This window comes from Ixodes scapularis, unplaced genomic scaffold (assembly GCF_016920785.2).
Source record: "Ixodes scapularis isolate PalLabHiFi unplaced genomic scaffold, ASM1692078v2 PGA_scaffold10__122_contigs__length_95168666, whole genome shotgun sequence".
Lineage (NCBI taxonomy): Eukaryota > Metazoa > Arthropoda > Arachnida > Ixodida > Ixodidae > Ixodes > Ixodes scapularis.
The window spans coordinates 92,711,074-92,726,244 of NW_024609836.1; the positions used below are offsets into that span (position 1 = coordinate 92,711,074).

The following is a 15,171-nucleotide window of genomic DNA, read 5'->3' on the forward strand; positions in this document are numbered from 1 at the left end:
TGCAACAGATAAGTAATAAGCTATCGAAAGTTGTTGGGGTTATATATAAATAGCGAAATATGATTCCTATCACTGTTTTGCTACTTATATACAAGTCCCTTTGTTACACATACTACAACTATTGCTTTTTAGTATGGGGTAACACGACTGCTACAAATCTTAAAATAATACATATACTTCAATAAAAAGAAAAAGCAATTCGAGGTTTATGTCATGCAGCATACGATAGTCATACCAAGCCATTATTTCATAAATTGAATATAGTACCAATTCCAGATCACTATAGTTATAAACTTGCATTTTCCTAGAAAAGGTATTTTAGACAGAACGAAAATATGTATCTATCAGTTTCCCAACTTGAACTTAGACAAGCAAATTAACCAGCTCGTAATGCTGAGATATGGATAGTGCCACATTCAAGGAAAAACCTATGGGAATCAGATGTTAAAATGTACCTTCCCCTATCTTCTGCATCGTTTTCATGAACTCAATATAGATGTCTTCAGTATGTCCGCGAAACAAATATGTTCATTTTTTGTCTAATGGTTACTCCCATGTAAAAAAAAGAAAAGAAGTTTAGTATAACACGATTGTATGCGTTTTGCACGTGTTGTTATTTTTGACATACTTTTTCGTTTCTTTTTTCTCTCCCTTTTGTTTACATTCTTCTTTTTAGCAATATAGATGATGTTGTCTTTCCCATGCTATAATGAATAGGTCAAATGCTAGTGTCTTCATGTTTATGTTTGTTCTTCCCTAGGCTGCTATGGGGGGGTAGAGGCTAGTCAAGTAGCGTGTCAGTTGCTTTTTTCTCTGCCTCCTTTCTGTGATTCAGGGATCAATCAAAAACTTTGAATTTGAATTTGAAATTTGAAAATTTGAATTTAAACATGCACCAACGCACACCTTCTCTCTGTCCTTGTCTTGTTGTGCGCTGTACTGTTCACCATGTCATCATACCAACTCGGCCAACTAACAACACTTCTACTATATAAGTGACGCCGGTTATTGTAGACACTAATATAATGAAAGATAAACAAACAAACAAAAAAACGAGGATTTTATCTTTTATATCACATTGATTTTTGGTTAATCCCCTCTTTGGGTACGCTCCAACAACTCAAGGAGAACAACAACGCTCGCTTAAAAGGGTCATGAAACGACATCGAGTTGGAATGTTCATGACTTTACAGGGGCGCATCGGTCCCAGTCTGGCCCAAGTATAATCGCACGGACCGCCACTGAGTCAGAAGCGTCTTAGACGCGGTGAAATTGCGTGGATAAAAGGGGACTAGTATTCCTTTCAGTCTTGCCTCCGCAAAGCTCGATGACGTAATTCGCAACTTTCACGAGCTATAGGGGGCGCACTGGCGCCTATCAAAATGGCCGTCATCTGGATGATCGTCGTAGATCAGCAGTACGAGGCTAGGTCCGCGACCCGTAAGTAATTCTAGTTTTGCTATATACGAGCAGTATTAGAGCCTTACTTTATTTTTTTTTTTTTTTCACAACAGGAAGGTGTAGGGAAGCACCTTTATTCTAAAGCCTATCATCCAGGAGCTAGGGAGCGCGGTTCTCACACCGAGGTACCACAATCGCTGAAAGGGATTGATAGCACGCAAAAGCAGACAGCGTCCCAATAAGGAGTATTCACTAGACGCCATATTTGTGGCTTCTGTCTAGAGCGCATGCTCTGAACGAGCCCACATTAATAGGCTGCTAAGACCGGCAATCTTGAGGGTGCGGAATGCACGTTACAAAAGAACTGTGGAAGCTCATGCACTATAAGCACGCGCTGAGCAGTCGCGCACACAGCTATGGCCGTCAGTGAATACTCCCTATAGACCATTTGCTATATTACCCAAGCATCAAGGAGAATGCAGGGAATGGTGTTCCACGCCCCACACGCGCACGCCTTCCCCGTATAAAAGGTTTGAAGTAAATAACCAAAATAAAGCGTTGACGAACGCGCGTGCAAGATACAATTTGTTTTAGGTTTTTGCTTTAGAAAATTTACTACGGCTGAGGCCAGCACGTGCGGCGCGTGGAACACCAATCCCTGCATTCTCCTTGATGCTTGGGTAATATAGCAATAGGTCTATAGACATTTTTCTAGATTTTCCAAGAACTTAGGTGCATGCTACGAGTGTAGTTACACGCGTTGCACGTGCTGGCGTCTGCAGTAGTAATTGTTCTAAAGCAAAAAGTCTAAAACAAAGTTTGCCTTGCACGCGCGTTCGTCAGAGCCTTATTATGATTATTCACTTCGAGTTTTTTTATAAGAGGAAGGCCAGCGCGCGCGGACCGTGGAATTACACTTCCAGCGTTCTCCTCGATGCTTGGGTAATTTAGAAAGAAAGTCTATTGGGACGCTGTCTGCTTTTGCGTGCTATCAATACCCGGCCGATTGAGTCAAGGCAATCCGCTTTTTAAAGACGTTGCCATGCTGACAATGGACCTTTTCCGAGAAGCGTTCTGCGCACGCGCGAGCGCCCGATGCCAAGCGGCGGAAGTCGGAACGAAAAATCGAGGAAATTCGGAAGGAGGCTGTATATCAGCGAGTAGAACACGTAACTGCAGCATTTATATAATTGTGTTACACAAAACAATAACGTTGACGGAAAGGAAAACACAGCGTTTGGGTGGACGCCACGGATGCCCCTCTTCAAAGTCGCGTTGGGCAGGCGCCGCTGCTCAGAGAGCGAAGAAACTGGTAGCGTAGCTCCCATTATCGATTGGTAGCGCAGGTAGGTCACTTCCTCGATTTTTAGTTCGTGCAGCCACCGCCTGGTGCCGTCGGTATGTGGAAAAGGTCCATTATCGCGTTCATTTAGGCTTAGGAATGGCCAGAATCGAAAGGTTATCTAAAAAATGCGGCGAGTTCATTGCTTATGCTTTGCGATTTAAGTGAGGTAAGGCAAAGCGAAAGCCCCCTGCACCATTCGTTGCTCACTAACGCTCCTGATATTGCAGCTACAACGACATATTAGTTCCAAAGCGAGCGGCGCTCACTCACCGGGGCACCGCCATGTTTCCCCGCATCCCTACCGAGCCCAGTCACGTGATTTCAAAATCCCTCTCCTAGGCACTGCGGCTAACTTCAGCCGCGGTTAGCGCTTCGAGCACACGGGCCCTGCTCGAACCATGGGACTCAGCATCGAAAGGGTAAAATCAGCGACCTCCTTCATCCGCTTTCGTCAGGAAACTATATAGATAGATATAAATAATGAAGTCGCACTTCCATGCGTTGCTGGAGTTTTAAATCATTTAGTGGGTTGACCTTTCGGCCTGAGACAGGCCTTCTTGAAGACTCGTTGCCAAAATCGGTTACGAAGTTATTTTCGGTTGTCGCACCTGGGTCATGTCAAGTGGGAGATCACGTGTAAAGCTGCCTAAGTAAACAGCCAGTGCACCGTCTCACCCCACTCCCGGCCGCAGCAGACGCCTCCAGCCGACGGAGCCAACCAAAGGCCGGGCCCAGGAACGGAGTGCCGTCACGTGCGAAAGGCGCAGTCACGTTCACAGAGTATATATACAGTATTTATTGTGTTGATAAAGTAAAAAGACGAGTATCTATTATGCGGTCACGATGAATAAAAATTCAGTTGGGAGTCAGTGCTGTGTATGTGTCCTTCTGCTTCTTAACCCTCGTCGTTAAAGCTGTTTTAACCTTTTAAGAATTAATGGTTTGCTTAATTACAGCCTTCCAATTATCAACGGTACGTGCTGTACAAATTTAGGCACACTTCGAAGCCTTCAGGCACGCGCTCTTCGAGTCTGTATTGAGCTTCCAGCACGTGTGTCAACAATTGGAACTATCGTAGAAGCACGCGTCATGCCTATAAGCGTCCTGCTTACGCAGGAAACTTTAAGGCTTCATCTGAGACGCTTAATTAAACATGACGATCACTCTCTCGCCACCACAGAATATGCACGTCCAAATTTAAGCTACTCCAAGGCGCTGTCCCAGGCACGGCAATACTAGCCTGGTGAACTTACACAAAGCACAGTTTGCACTACGTCTCCATGGAGATTTCCGGAACCAGATGTCATACTTGATATTTCAGGTACTAAGAAAAACTCAAATATGCCAATGGTCGTGATTTTACAGGTTACTATGTCCCATATTTACGATAACCATCTCTCAAGAACACATGTCTACGCAGCCGGCTCATGTACCTCTTATAGTTCTACAGGCTGTATAGTTATTCCACGTCATTGTACAATCGTGAGATTCAAACTAAGCCACATAACTTCATCTACGGTGTCAGATCGAGCTAATGGCAATTCATCAAGCACTTCAAATCTTCTTGAAAAAATCGTCCCACCCCTGGACAATATTTTCTGACTCCAAGCCGGCTCTTCAAGCAATATCAGCACTGCAGTGTTTGGATCTAGGACACACTACTCAATTTCAATGAATACCAAGTCATTGTCGTTCACCTGGAAACGAGGCTGCAGAGGCTGGTACGAAGTCAGCCCATTCTCTTGATGCAACTGTTACAGTGTCATATTGTCGGAATGACTTTAGTATTCTTACCAATCTTCACGCGGCCAGCGCAAGGAGAAGGATGTGGCACGATGTGTCCTACCATTATGCTCCCCTCTACGCCTTGGACCCCAATCTCACCTTTCAACTTCTACGTGATCTTCACCGGGGTACAGAGGCAGAGATCTATTGCCTCCGTCTTGGTGTCGCTTATAAACAGTCTTTCCTTCACCGCATCGGGGCAGGCCAGAACATCGGAGTGCCCAAAGTGTAAATGCGATGAAACAATTGCTCACCTACTGTGCGACTCTCAAACCTACGACGCGGAAAGAGTAGACCTCAAGAGTACGTTGTTGCAACTTGACAGCCGATTGTTTTCTATCATGAAAGTGCTCGGCACCTGGAACAGCCCTCAGAAAGCAGCGAGAGCCACAAAAGCTTTACTGCGTTTCCTAAAGGAAACACGGCTGAACTTCTGCCTTTTAAGGGACAGACGTACTTCATTTGTAATGTGTATTATACTTTGTGCTCTCGTGTTACTATCTTTTTAGGCGTGTTTATTGTTTTGTATTCTCCTATCCTTCAATTCTGTTTTAATTCCTTACAACCCTGTCCCCAAAACAGAGTACCTAACCAGTACTGCTAACCAGCTTAACCTCTCTGTTCTTCCTTCTCTAACCCTTTTTCTCTCACTACCAACTCAGCTAACCAGGAGTTAGACGTCAGTAGAGCAAACGGGTTTTAAGCAGGATTATCATCGCATCCTAGATGTACTTGGATATATATATATATATATTTTTTTAGTCATCCTGAAAGGCTTTTTTGGTGTGTATTGTCTGTGGTGTGTATTGGAGGGTATTGTCTGTTTTCTATAATTTTGGAGGTGACCAGTTTTGAGTAGGATGTTGTTGTGGGCTGTTGTCCTGTTTATTGTGGGACACAAAAGAGTTGCCTGAAGTCTTTGTGAGGCATATCTTCTGCTAGAACCTTTTCACTTGGAAACGTTGGGAGTGTCCGCTTCTTTTGTGATAGAGTGGAACCTGTAAAGTCACGGTGCAGAGGACAAGTCGTATGTGATTGGTTGATGACGACGAGAACGAACTATATAAGAGAAGGTTGTTGAAATAAACTTGTAGCTGAGTTTGAGACCTGTCTGTTTTTTCTGTTACTTCTGCTCTTCTAAAAAAAACCCAGTCTCAGGGTAAACGACGAAATGGTTGGATATTTGTGTTTTTCCTTTGTCCTTCTTGTTCCCCCTCACCAGGGTTTAATATTGTTATCCTGCCCAGCTCGCTTGCACCTTTGCATTAATTGCACTATCATCGTAACCTTAAAATGCAGGTCGTTCAGCCTTGTTGGTGTTAGACTGGTGGCAGCTATTAAAACCCGTTTGCTCTACCGACGTCTAACTCCTGGTTAGCTCAATCGGTAAAGCGCTCCACTGGAAAAGGATGCACGGTCCTGGTTCGATACCAGGACCATGCAGATCTTTTTCAGCGCGCACCAGCAACACCGCCTGGACAGAAGGCCTCCACACGAGTCATCATAGTCAGATCGATCGAGGCGAGAGATTGGGCACGAGTGCTGCGTCAGTGTTCGGCTGCGGCTCGTGGCCAATCAGCGCGTCGAAGGTCGGGCTCGGGTCCAATAGCCGACCGAGCGCGATCCGACTGTGATGACGTTTCATAGAGGAAGAAGAAACCATGCGGAGGCCTTCTGTCTAGGTGGTGTTGGCACCAGTCACCTAGCTGTGCTTCGAAATTAGCGTTTGTCCTCCGTCCCCCTTGTTCCCCCTCTCCAGGGGTTATTATTTTTGTTCTTGTCCAGCTCGCTTGCACCTTTGTATTAATGGCATTATCAGTGGTAAATTCCTCGGCTTTTAATAAATAGCATTGCAAGATTTTGCTTCGTGCTCTGTGCTCGTCCTACTTTCGCTTTGTGTTTCAGACCTCCGTTTGAAACAATAAAGTCTGACATAGTCATTTGCCCCCTTTTCTCGTCCGCACTAAACAAAAAACAAAAAAAAAAAACGCAACCACGAAGCGTAGATTTTTTTTTTTTTTTTCGGGGTTGCGGCGGTGGTATGGAGAATTCCGAGTTGGCATCACATTGGTGGCCTTGACCAATCAAGGGTGACAGCAGGAGGAAGTTTACGTTGATTTATGCATACTTCAGCATGGGGCGTGAATACAGTGGACAATAAACTAGGAAAGGCCGTTATTTTAACAGCAGTTTTTTTATTGTTTTTTAGGAGTATTTCACTGCTGTTTCATAGGAAGGACAATGATGAAAGGTGTTCAGAGCCCAGGTGCTCCATAAACACGGGGCTTCTGTCGGTATAGTTTCACTCTTTCCCCCTGTCTTCATGAGCCACAGTCACGTACCGCTCATGCATCATACAGAAGAGCACGGTGTTCGCCGTAGACATAATAGCGAGTTTTAGTAGACCGTGTTTCCCGCTCCACTAAGCCCCTCCGCTACCCGGAACTCTACCGCCAAAACCATAGGCGCGCAGGCGCAGTGGCGGTTTCTTCGTAGCGGAGGGCTAGCGGAGGGGAAAACACGGTCTACTAAAACTCTCTAACAGGAAGTTTTAGTAGACCGTGTTTCCCCCTCCGCTAACCCTCCGCTACGAAGAAACCGCCACTGTGCCTGCGCGCCGATGGCCTTGGCTGTAGAGTTCCGGGTAGAGGAGGGGCTTAGCGGAGGGAGAAACACGGTCTACTAAAACTCGCTAATAGGGAGTTTTTGGGAATCGTTTGTGCACATCCGATACGCTACGATGGACCCTCCGGTACGCTCTACGTATATGGGAGACCTCTGTGATAGCGCATGCGCAGTTCCTACCGAAGGGCACATCGTACCGTGCGAAGACGGGGGATGTGCGAAGGCGGTTCCCGAAAACTCTTTAATACGGAGTTTTAGGGAACCGTTTTTGCACATCCGATACGGTACGATGTGCCCTTCGGTAGAAACTGCGCATGCGCTATCACAGAGGTCTCCCATATACGTAGAGCGTATCGGAGGGTCCATCGTAGCGTATCGGATGTGCACAAACGATTCCCAAAAACTCCCTAATGTCAGAAGCATCTCCGGACACACTTCTTCAAGGATGTTCAAAGCACGTTTGCTTCATACATTTCTTTGCTAGAAACATGTGTGCAGACCGTTTTAGAGCGCAGCTCTTAGGCGCCCGTTTCCGGATCAAGCGGCGTCGCCGTCGGCGTAACCGCGCGGTGCATTATGGGAAATGTCCCATAATGCACCGCGCGGGGAGGAGGAGGGAGGAGAAGGGGGAGGGGAGGAGGAGGGGGAGAAGGACGAAGGGTAGGGGGAGGAGAGGGAGAAGAAAGGAAGGAGGAAGAGGGGAGGAGGTAGGAGGAGGGGGAGGAGAGGTGGAGGAGGAAGGAGGGGGAGGAGAGGGATAAGGGGAGGGGGAGGAGCTTGAAGGAGGAGGGGAGGAGGAGGGAGGAGGGGTATACCCTCCCCCCAGTACCGTTACCTCCTTCTCCTCAAGAGCTGCGCTCCAATTCAACATCTTGTAGACCCCGAGGAACGATAAAAAAACGGACGCGTTCCCCATCTCAGGGTCTACAAGATGTCGATTAATTCCCAGCTCGCCCGCACTCTCTCACAGCTCCAATTCGGCGTTACCGGGTGTTGTAAACGTCTTTCATTTTTTGTATGATCGATGTGACCGTCATACAAGGAAGAAACACGCCTCAGGCAGTTTTTACGGACGGTCCCTTTTGTATGGTGTATTAGCAGTTTGACCGCGGCTTTACCATTATAACTGTTCTTACCCAGCCTCATGTTTTTACCACCCTGACCAATATACACCAGCTCGCCTACTCTCTAATAATCTTTTTTTTATCGTAAGTATCATCAATGCGACCCATTCTTCACTATTTCTTTTCCTCCGTTGTCACCATGGACATTCTATGCGCAACGCATAGAATGTCCACGGTGATAGAACGTTCGTCTTCTTTTGCGGGGGTTGTGGTGACGTCAGAACGCCGAGCTCAGATTGGCTCTGATTGAAGGATAGGGAGTAGACCTGTAGGCAACTTACTTTAAGGACTACACCAGGGTGTAAGATAGACAGGGGGGGAAACGGCCCATAGAAACCTACCGCAGCGCCGTGACCCGATTGTGTACTCGTCTGCTTGCGGGTGGCTTGCGGGTACCCCCGATTTGCGACAGATGGCGCTGCGGCGAGAAGAAAAAAATTGGAATCGAATTTGCATGGAACTTTATGGGAGAGTGCGCAAAATAAACCGAGAGCACGACAGTCCTCTATTGAAAATCCACGAGAAACCTTCTCCGTCAGTTTAACCGGTCGCCAGCGTTCGCCCACCCGGAGTGAAAGTTCGCGGTGCTCCACATAGATGGCGCCACAGAAAAAGAGAAAACCGAGGGGGACACAATCCGGTCGCTCATTTGGCTCTCGTTTCACCACCTGTCTATCTTACACCCTGGTCTACACCTAGAATCCTTCAATCGGAGCCAAACAGTTTTGAGTTCTGACGTCACCACAAGCCCTGCAAAAGCAGCAGACGGACTTGCGCCCCGCATATCATCTGGCTCAATCGGGCACTCTCTCTTACATATTGGATTGCAGTTTTTTAACCCCCTCAGCCAATCATGAAAAACGAAGAAACTTGTTTCCTTTGCTTGTATTGTTTATTTCAATGTCTTGGAAGATGATACAAAATTGTTTTGGAGCTTGGGCTATACGGCTCAAGCAACGAAGTTCACACGCAACGCAATCAACTGCAAAAAGCAACCCAAAAAAACTGCAAGTACACACGTATATAAAACGTAAAATGAAATAACGCAACAACACAAACTATCTGGAATAACGCCTAATAAAAAGGATCGAGAAAATTAGTTTTTCATTGTTTCCGGAAGGTTAACAGAGAGGAAGTGCTTTTTATTATATCAAGAGACTAATCCCAGCAGCAAGATTCGTTGCACCACCGCTGGCCCGACATGCATTATGGGATAAGATGCGTTCCGCTGACGCGGCACGCATCCCGGAGTGGTTGCGCATGCAGTCCTGCATGCTCAACCACTCCGCTGAAGATTTGCACGAGCAGAGCACGAGACTCGACACGATCGCCGTCTCGTCCACTGGCACCCGCCTCCTCTGAACACTTCACGCCCTGAAGCCTGAAGCCAGAGTCACTCAGCTCATAAATCGTACAAAAGCCTTTCAGCGAACAGTGCACTAAAAGTATCGTGCGTTGTAGACATGATGACGGAAGGATATGTCTCAAGCATTTTGGCATCATGCTTTTTATGCATATGTATACTTGGAACGTCTCTGCAGACTGTCTTTTGTATGACGTCCGTGACCCCTCCCCCCCCCCCCTCAGTACCCTTCCCTCCTCCTTCTCAAGAGCTGCGCTCTAATTCGGCGTTACAGTGAGTTGTAAACGGCTTTCACTTTTTTACCGTCCCACTTCGATTTTCTTTTTTTTATATAGTTCTCCACTGAAGTCACTTACTCAGCTAACTTTCTCTGAAAAGCAAACTGCAATATTTTTTCTTCCTCAATGTGAATATGTTTTGTTTTTTTTCACCGGATGTTTAGTGACACGTTTCAGTAGCGTTGCCTGCTCGGTTGATTCGTAGAACTTGCGGGAATAAATTGGCAGCATTTCTGTTCGCAGCAAAACTTATGTCTCATCCATCATTTCCAACCTATGTATGTTCCATTTCCCGTCGTCCTCACCGGAATTCTATTACTCATTTCGCTGTTGTTTCCTCTTAAAAAGGCAACTACATTTGATAAAAAGAAGTGACACGCTTTAAAAGTACATTATTTTTTGTGTTTATGAAACCCTTTGCCGCGGAGTATATAAGTATACAGTTCTTATCATGGGCCTCTTAGGCGGCACCATTTTACCGACTGTAGCGCCGCCTACCTTCATAGGGGTACTTCGGAGGTCGGAAGGTGTCCGTCTGAATGAGAGCCATTCGAGGACTGTTAGTCCGACGAAGTGTGCACCACGTTGCGCATTGGTACCGTCGGAAATCGACTTGCTGTGTCGAGTTTTGTTTTCTCCTCAAGACCTGACATCATGAAATTTATTTATCGAATTCACAAACCTTCAATGCTGAGAGCACCTTTATTGTGGGCACATGGTTTTCATTACCAGGCAATCTTCACAATAAGTATTTTTTAAGGGAGAGAGTGAAGGGGGGGGGGGGGAGCGCGAACAGGTGACGAGATCACCGACGTGTCCTCGTCATTCACATTATTTCAAGTTACAAGAATATTAACAGAAAACAAGTAACTGCCTTAATTCGTTCAAAATTACTCATTGGGAAACAGGATATTCCCACTCAAAATCTATAGGTCGAAATTTCGTGGAAGCGTTGAGGGTGCGCATTATGGAATATCGGCGTCTTTCCACATGTCCATGAGGTCTTTGCCACGTGTCTTGAGCTCAATGCGTTTCTTCAGGCGCTGGACCTGGTCAGCCGAGAAATGGTTCCTCCAGTCGCCAACGATTCCCTTACGCGCAAAATCGCCTTTCATCTGCAGCACATCTTCACCCAAGGCATCATTCACTTGCTTGATCCACTCCGGTTTTTCCTCTTCGGGAACCGTCTTGATGTCCTCGTAGAGTTGCTTAAAGCAATCGTTCACGTCTTGCTGCATGGATCTGAAGCTTGTTCTGTCCAATATAACATCCAGAGCCTCCTGATCCTCTCGAAGTTTTTTACCGTATTTTTCTCCGATGAAATCGGCAATCTTGAGCACCCACGCAGCGGTGTCCTTTTTGAGGTCTTCGTAGGTCAAGAAAAGTACGTTGGGATCGTTCCGGTGTTCGTACCAGGACAACACGTGGTCGAAGTAGTCGCCAAAGTCGACAGTACCCTCGATGAACATCTCGAAGAACTCGTCGAATGTACCGTGTTCAAACTTGTACTCTGGCATGGCCTTGGTGTGGTAAAAGAAGGAGACGCAGCAGTCGTACGGATTCCTGGTGATGTATATGTACTTGGCGTCCTTCGAATACGGTTGGAACTTAAAGGGCATGTGGGTCTTGATGGCTCCTGGTCTCGGCATGTCTCTTGCCGAGTCTGCTCCTTGGAATTCTAGAAAGGGCATCTCTCTGTAAAAGCTCAAGGCATCCTTCGGCGGTGAACGGCCATGAAAGATGCCGTAGACAATGTGTTGCATCCAGGTTGTACCGCATTTCGGGTAGCTGACGATGAAGAGTTCTCCGGGTTGGGGCTTGTATCTCAGAGCTGAACGCACACATTCATCGGGAAACGCGACGTGAAGGTAGAACCCTTCGACTTCCCTGTACAAGGGCTCTGCCATCGCCACCTGAAGAAATAAAAAAAGTATGTATCAGTAAATAAACGAGATGTACACATCGGATGAGCGCATGTTCAGAATGCGTTCAGGAAACTGTTTTTTCGGAGACGTCTTGAACAACGTGCCTTTATAGGCAAAAGAATTACAACAAACGTAAACAGGGGTTCTTTTATGTGTTCGCTGTTCTTATTTTTCTACCCTTTCGGCTGGTTGTAACCGCAGTTTGCACCACGTATGTGAACGCTACTGAAGTGTACCTAGGTATAGTGTTACTCCTTGATTTCTCAAAAAGGCTTGAGGTACACCTAAGCACTTCTTATGAGTTGTGAATGCGAAAGCATGCATGCCTTTCCTCCGCGTCCTTATTTAGTCTGCGGCGTACTTGCGTCGACGGTCGGGCGCGCGCGCTTCCCTCGCCACGCTGACCTTGGGCGTGGAGCGGTGGAGCAGCTGCCTCGCAGACACGCAGCGCCATGGGGAGGCGCTAATTGGAACTGACACGCGGCGGCTTCATATCATTGCCGTTTTGCGTGGCTTTCTGCGTGGTTTCAAAGCCGGGATGCCTCAGATCGTGGCTTCAGGAATTTATCTGCCGTTTGGCGCGGCTGATAACGTCGGGATCGCTCCATGGGACAGTGAATGCTTTCGCATTCAAATAGTATGTTACCCGTTACCGAGCGTCAAGCGGTACACGTCACTTTAATTACTTTAAAAGTAATGCGTCCCATTATAAGAGACCTGTCGTAGATAGTACGCAAAATATGTAGTATGAAGATTGGGGGCCGACTTTGAGCACGGGTTAAACACACGATTAGCAGCTAGGGCCCGCAGTTCGCACCGTACAATCTGTGAAACTTCCCTTGTTTAGCTTATGCCTCGCTGAAACCTCATCCATGGCCGCATTCAGATAATTGCAGGCGGAGCCATATATAGGAAAAGAGTCTGGACATCTACTGTCCTCGGTGAACTCTGGCTGTACCGTCGCTCCTCCCATAGAACATACGTCAGGCCTAGCAACCGCTTAGCAACGGAAAACGCCGGGGGAGCGGAGCGGGCCGGTCCACCTTTACCGATCCCATGGGCCAACGCGCACGCGTGCAGGGCCGCACGGTATCCTGCATAGACCTTATTTTCTAGTTTTCTGGTGAGAAAATGGTCGGTTGTCGTGTGGTTAAATGTTCCAATCACAGCCGTCAGGTTTTTTTTTTTTTTTTTCTTTTTTTTTTTAGTTTTTAAAAGAAGAAAAACGTTGCAAGATATGGTTGAATAAAATCAAGCATGGGTTGAATAAAATCAAGCGCAACGCAAGGCTTTGTCTTTGTGAGGTAAGAAACGCTTGTTTCATCTTGAAGCTTTTTATAAAATTGAGTTTTCGTCGCAGTAGCGACGAAAAGTGGCGAACTTGTTGGGACACAAAACTCGCATGTAATGTGTAATGTGAGTAATTGCAGCAGGAGAGAGGGACGTCACATCTGTAAAGCGTTTTCCCCCGACTTCTCCAAACCGCGAAGTGAATGAATTTATTATTCGATGCCTTTTAATAAATGTTTTTTTTTAATGGAAAAGCTAGTTTTGTTGTCTTTCTATCTCCCATTAATTTCCATGTAATAACATGACGATGGATGCTGGGATCTCAGCACCGTTAGGAACGGCCGATCAGTTGAGTTAAATCTATCAAAGCGAGTACGTTTACCATTCGTAAAGAGCCGCCTGACACTGAGTCGCCCGATGCTTACTTCGTAACCTCCCGTTATAAAATAGACGGCTCAGACATTACGACAAACGTTAGTGCCAGCGCCGTTTTAATGCCAGCAGACTCGCACAACCTTCATTTATTTTATTTATTTCTTCGTAACCTTCCAGCTTCCTAGATGTTCGGAGAACAAAATCGCTGTTTCATTGCTGAGAGCTCGGTGGAGGCACGCGGTAAGGATGCAAGGCGTGGTCGTCCCCATATCAGGCAGGAGTAGCGATCACTTCGGTCAAGCTATCTCGTTTGACACGCTGACGCATGAACAGGAGGAAATTCAGTTAGGAAGAAAACAAACTATGGGAAACTCTCGGACAAAAGGCTTTAGCTCCCTTAACAATCTAACAAATAATTTTCTTCGAAAACACGGGCAACGATGGCATTCTCGTAAACTCTCGCTTATCAGAACACTTGACGGAAAGCTCCTCAGCTGCGAATTAGAATATGTTATCGCGGCGCAATGGTGAAGTAACAAGAAGCGTCAATTAGAACTGAAAATTGGGAAATTTGCGGGCGTGATTTGCGCGACGCTCCGAACGTCTGCGAAGCGTATGAACGGGCTGGTGACGCGGCGCGTACGAAGGGAGAAGAGGCACGGTAAATGGGTACGAACTTTAATGTGGCTCATGAATAAACATGACACAGCCCAAACACTGCTGGCGGATGACTTAAAACACAGTCATACAGTGGAGGAAACCGAGAACGAAGCATACAGGCATATATGTCGCCGGCATTGGTTGGGCTCGAACATGGCGAAATGGGCGTGGCCATGGCGTTCGCGTGACGTGTCAGTGACGTAGTTGACGAGCTGTCAACGAGGCCATGCCAGCTGGCCAATCCTCTCTCTTTACGGCTCTGTTGGCAAGTTCCAGAGCTGCGCGTCTATTTTCCACGTGCCGCAGCGCCGCTATTCTCCGATATCCGATCACGTGAGGAGCAAAATCCAGGTGCCGTGCTGGAAAGCCACCGATGCGGCCGCTTCCCCCCACCCCACCCGTTACAAAGGGTATGGCCATTCACATTCATCCATCCTACCATCGGGGACTGCATACGCGGGTAATTCTATCGTCACGCCTGTAGCGAGGGCTGTGTGCTTTGTACGATGACCGAGCGGTCTGACTGCGGCTTTAAAACCAAAACTGTTTGCCATCTTTACGTGCGGCGCTCCATGCAAAGACAGCGGGCAAAAAAGGCGCTTTGTCTGAGCGGTGAGCTTCCGAAGTTTCGAAAGCCCGCAGCTTTCGAGTAAAGACGTTTCCACTGTTTACAAAAATCAAGGTCCACACGTGCTAAATCACGGTCCTGCCAGCGCTCGCTCCCCAAAGAATCTAAACCAAGGTGCAGTTTGCAGGTGCGTCCGCAAACGCCTTTTTGTTATGATTTCTTTACAATCTTCAATACAGGTACAGGCGAGCGAACGCAGCGCGTATAACTAGTACGTTCCCCGGATGCTTCTTGATGCTTGGGTAATTCAGCAATAGGTCTATTGCGGCTAGAGTCACTAAATAAAGCTACGCTTTCAAAGTACCGAAACTCCCAAACTACGCGTCTGAAGCGCGTCAGGCGCCGCCATCTTGGGTCCACGCGCAGATGGAG

The 15,171-nt window shown here is 46.9% G+C and overlaps 1 protein-coding gene across 1 annotated transcript; it reads right to left on the reverse strand.

Moving 5' to 3' along the window:
- Window positions 1-10,756: 10,756 nt before the first annotated feature.
- LOC121834840 (sulfotransferase 1C2-like) lies at window positions 10,757-11,830 on the reverse strand. The gene has a single exon (XM_042288731.1). It carries the CDS (start codon window positions 11,826-11,828, stop codon window positions 10,887-10,889), a length of 942 nt encoding a protein of 313 aa, XP_042144665.1. The 5' UTR covers window positions 11,829-11,830; the 3' UTR covers window positions 10,757-10,886.
- Window positions 11,831-15,171: the final 3,341 nt, after the last annotated feature.

Excerpts from the sequence above, each read along its gene's own strand:
- LOC121834840 (XM_042288731.1), bottom strand. The coding sequence starts at position 11,828 with ATGGCAGAGCCCTTGTACAGGGAAGTCGAAGGGTTCTACCTTCACGTC.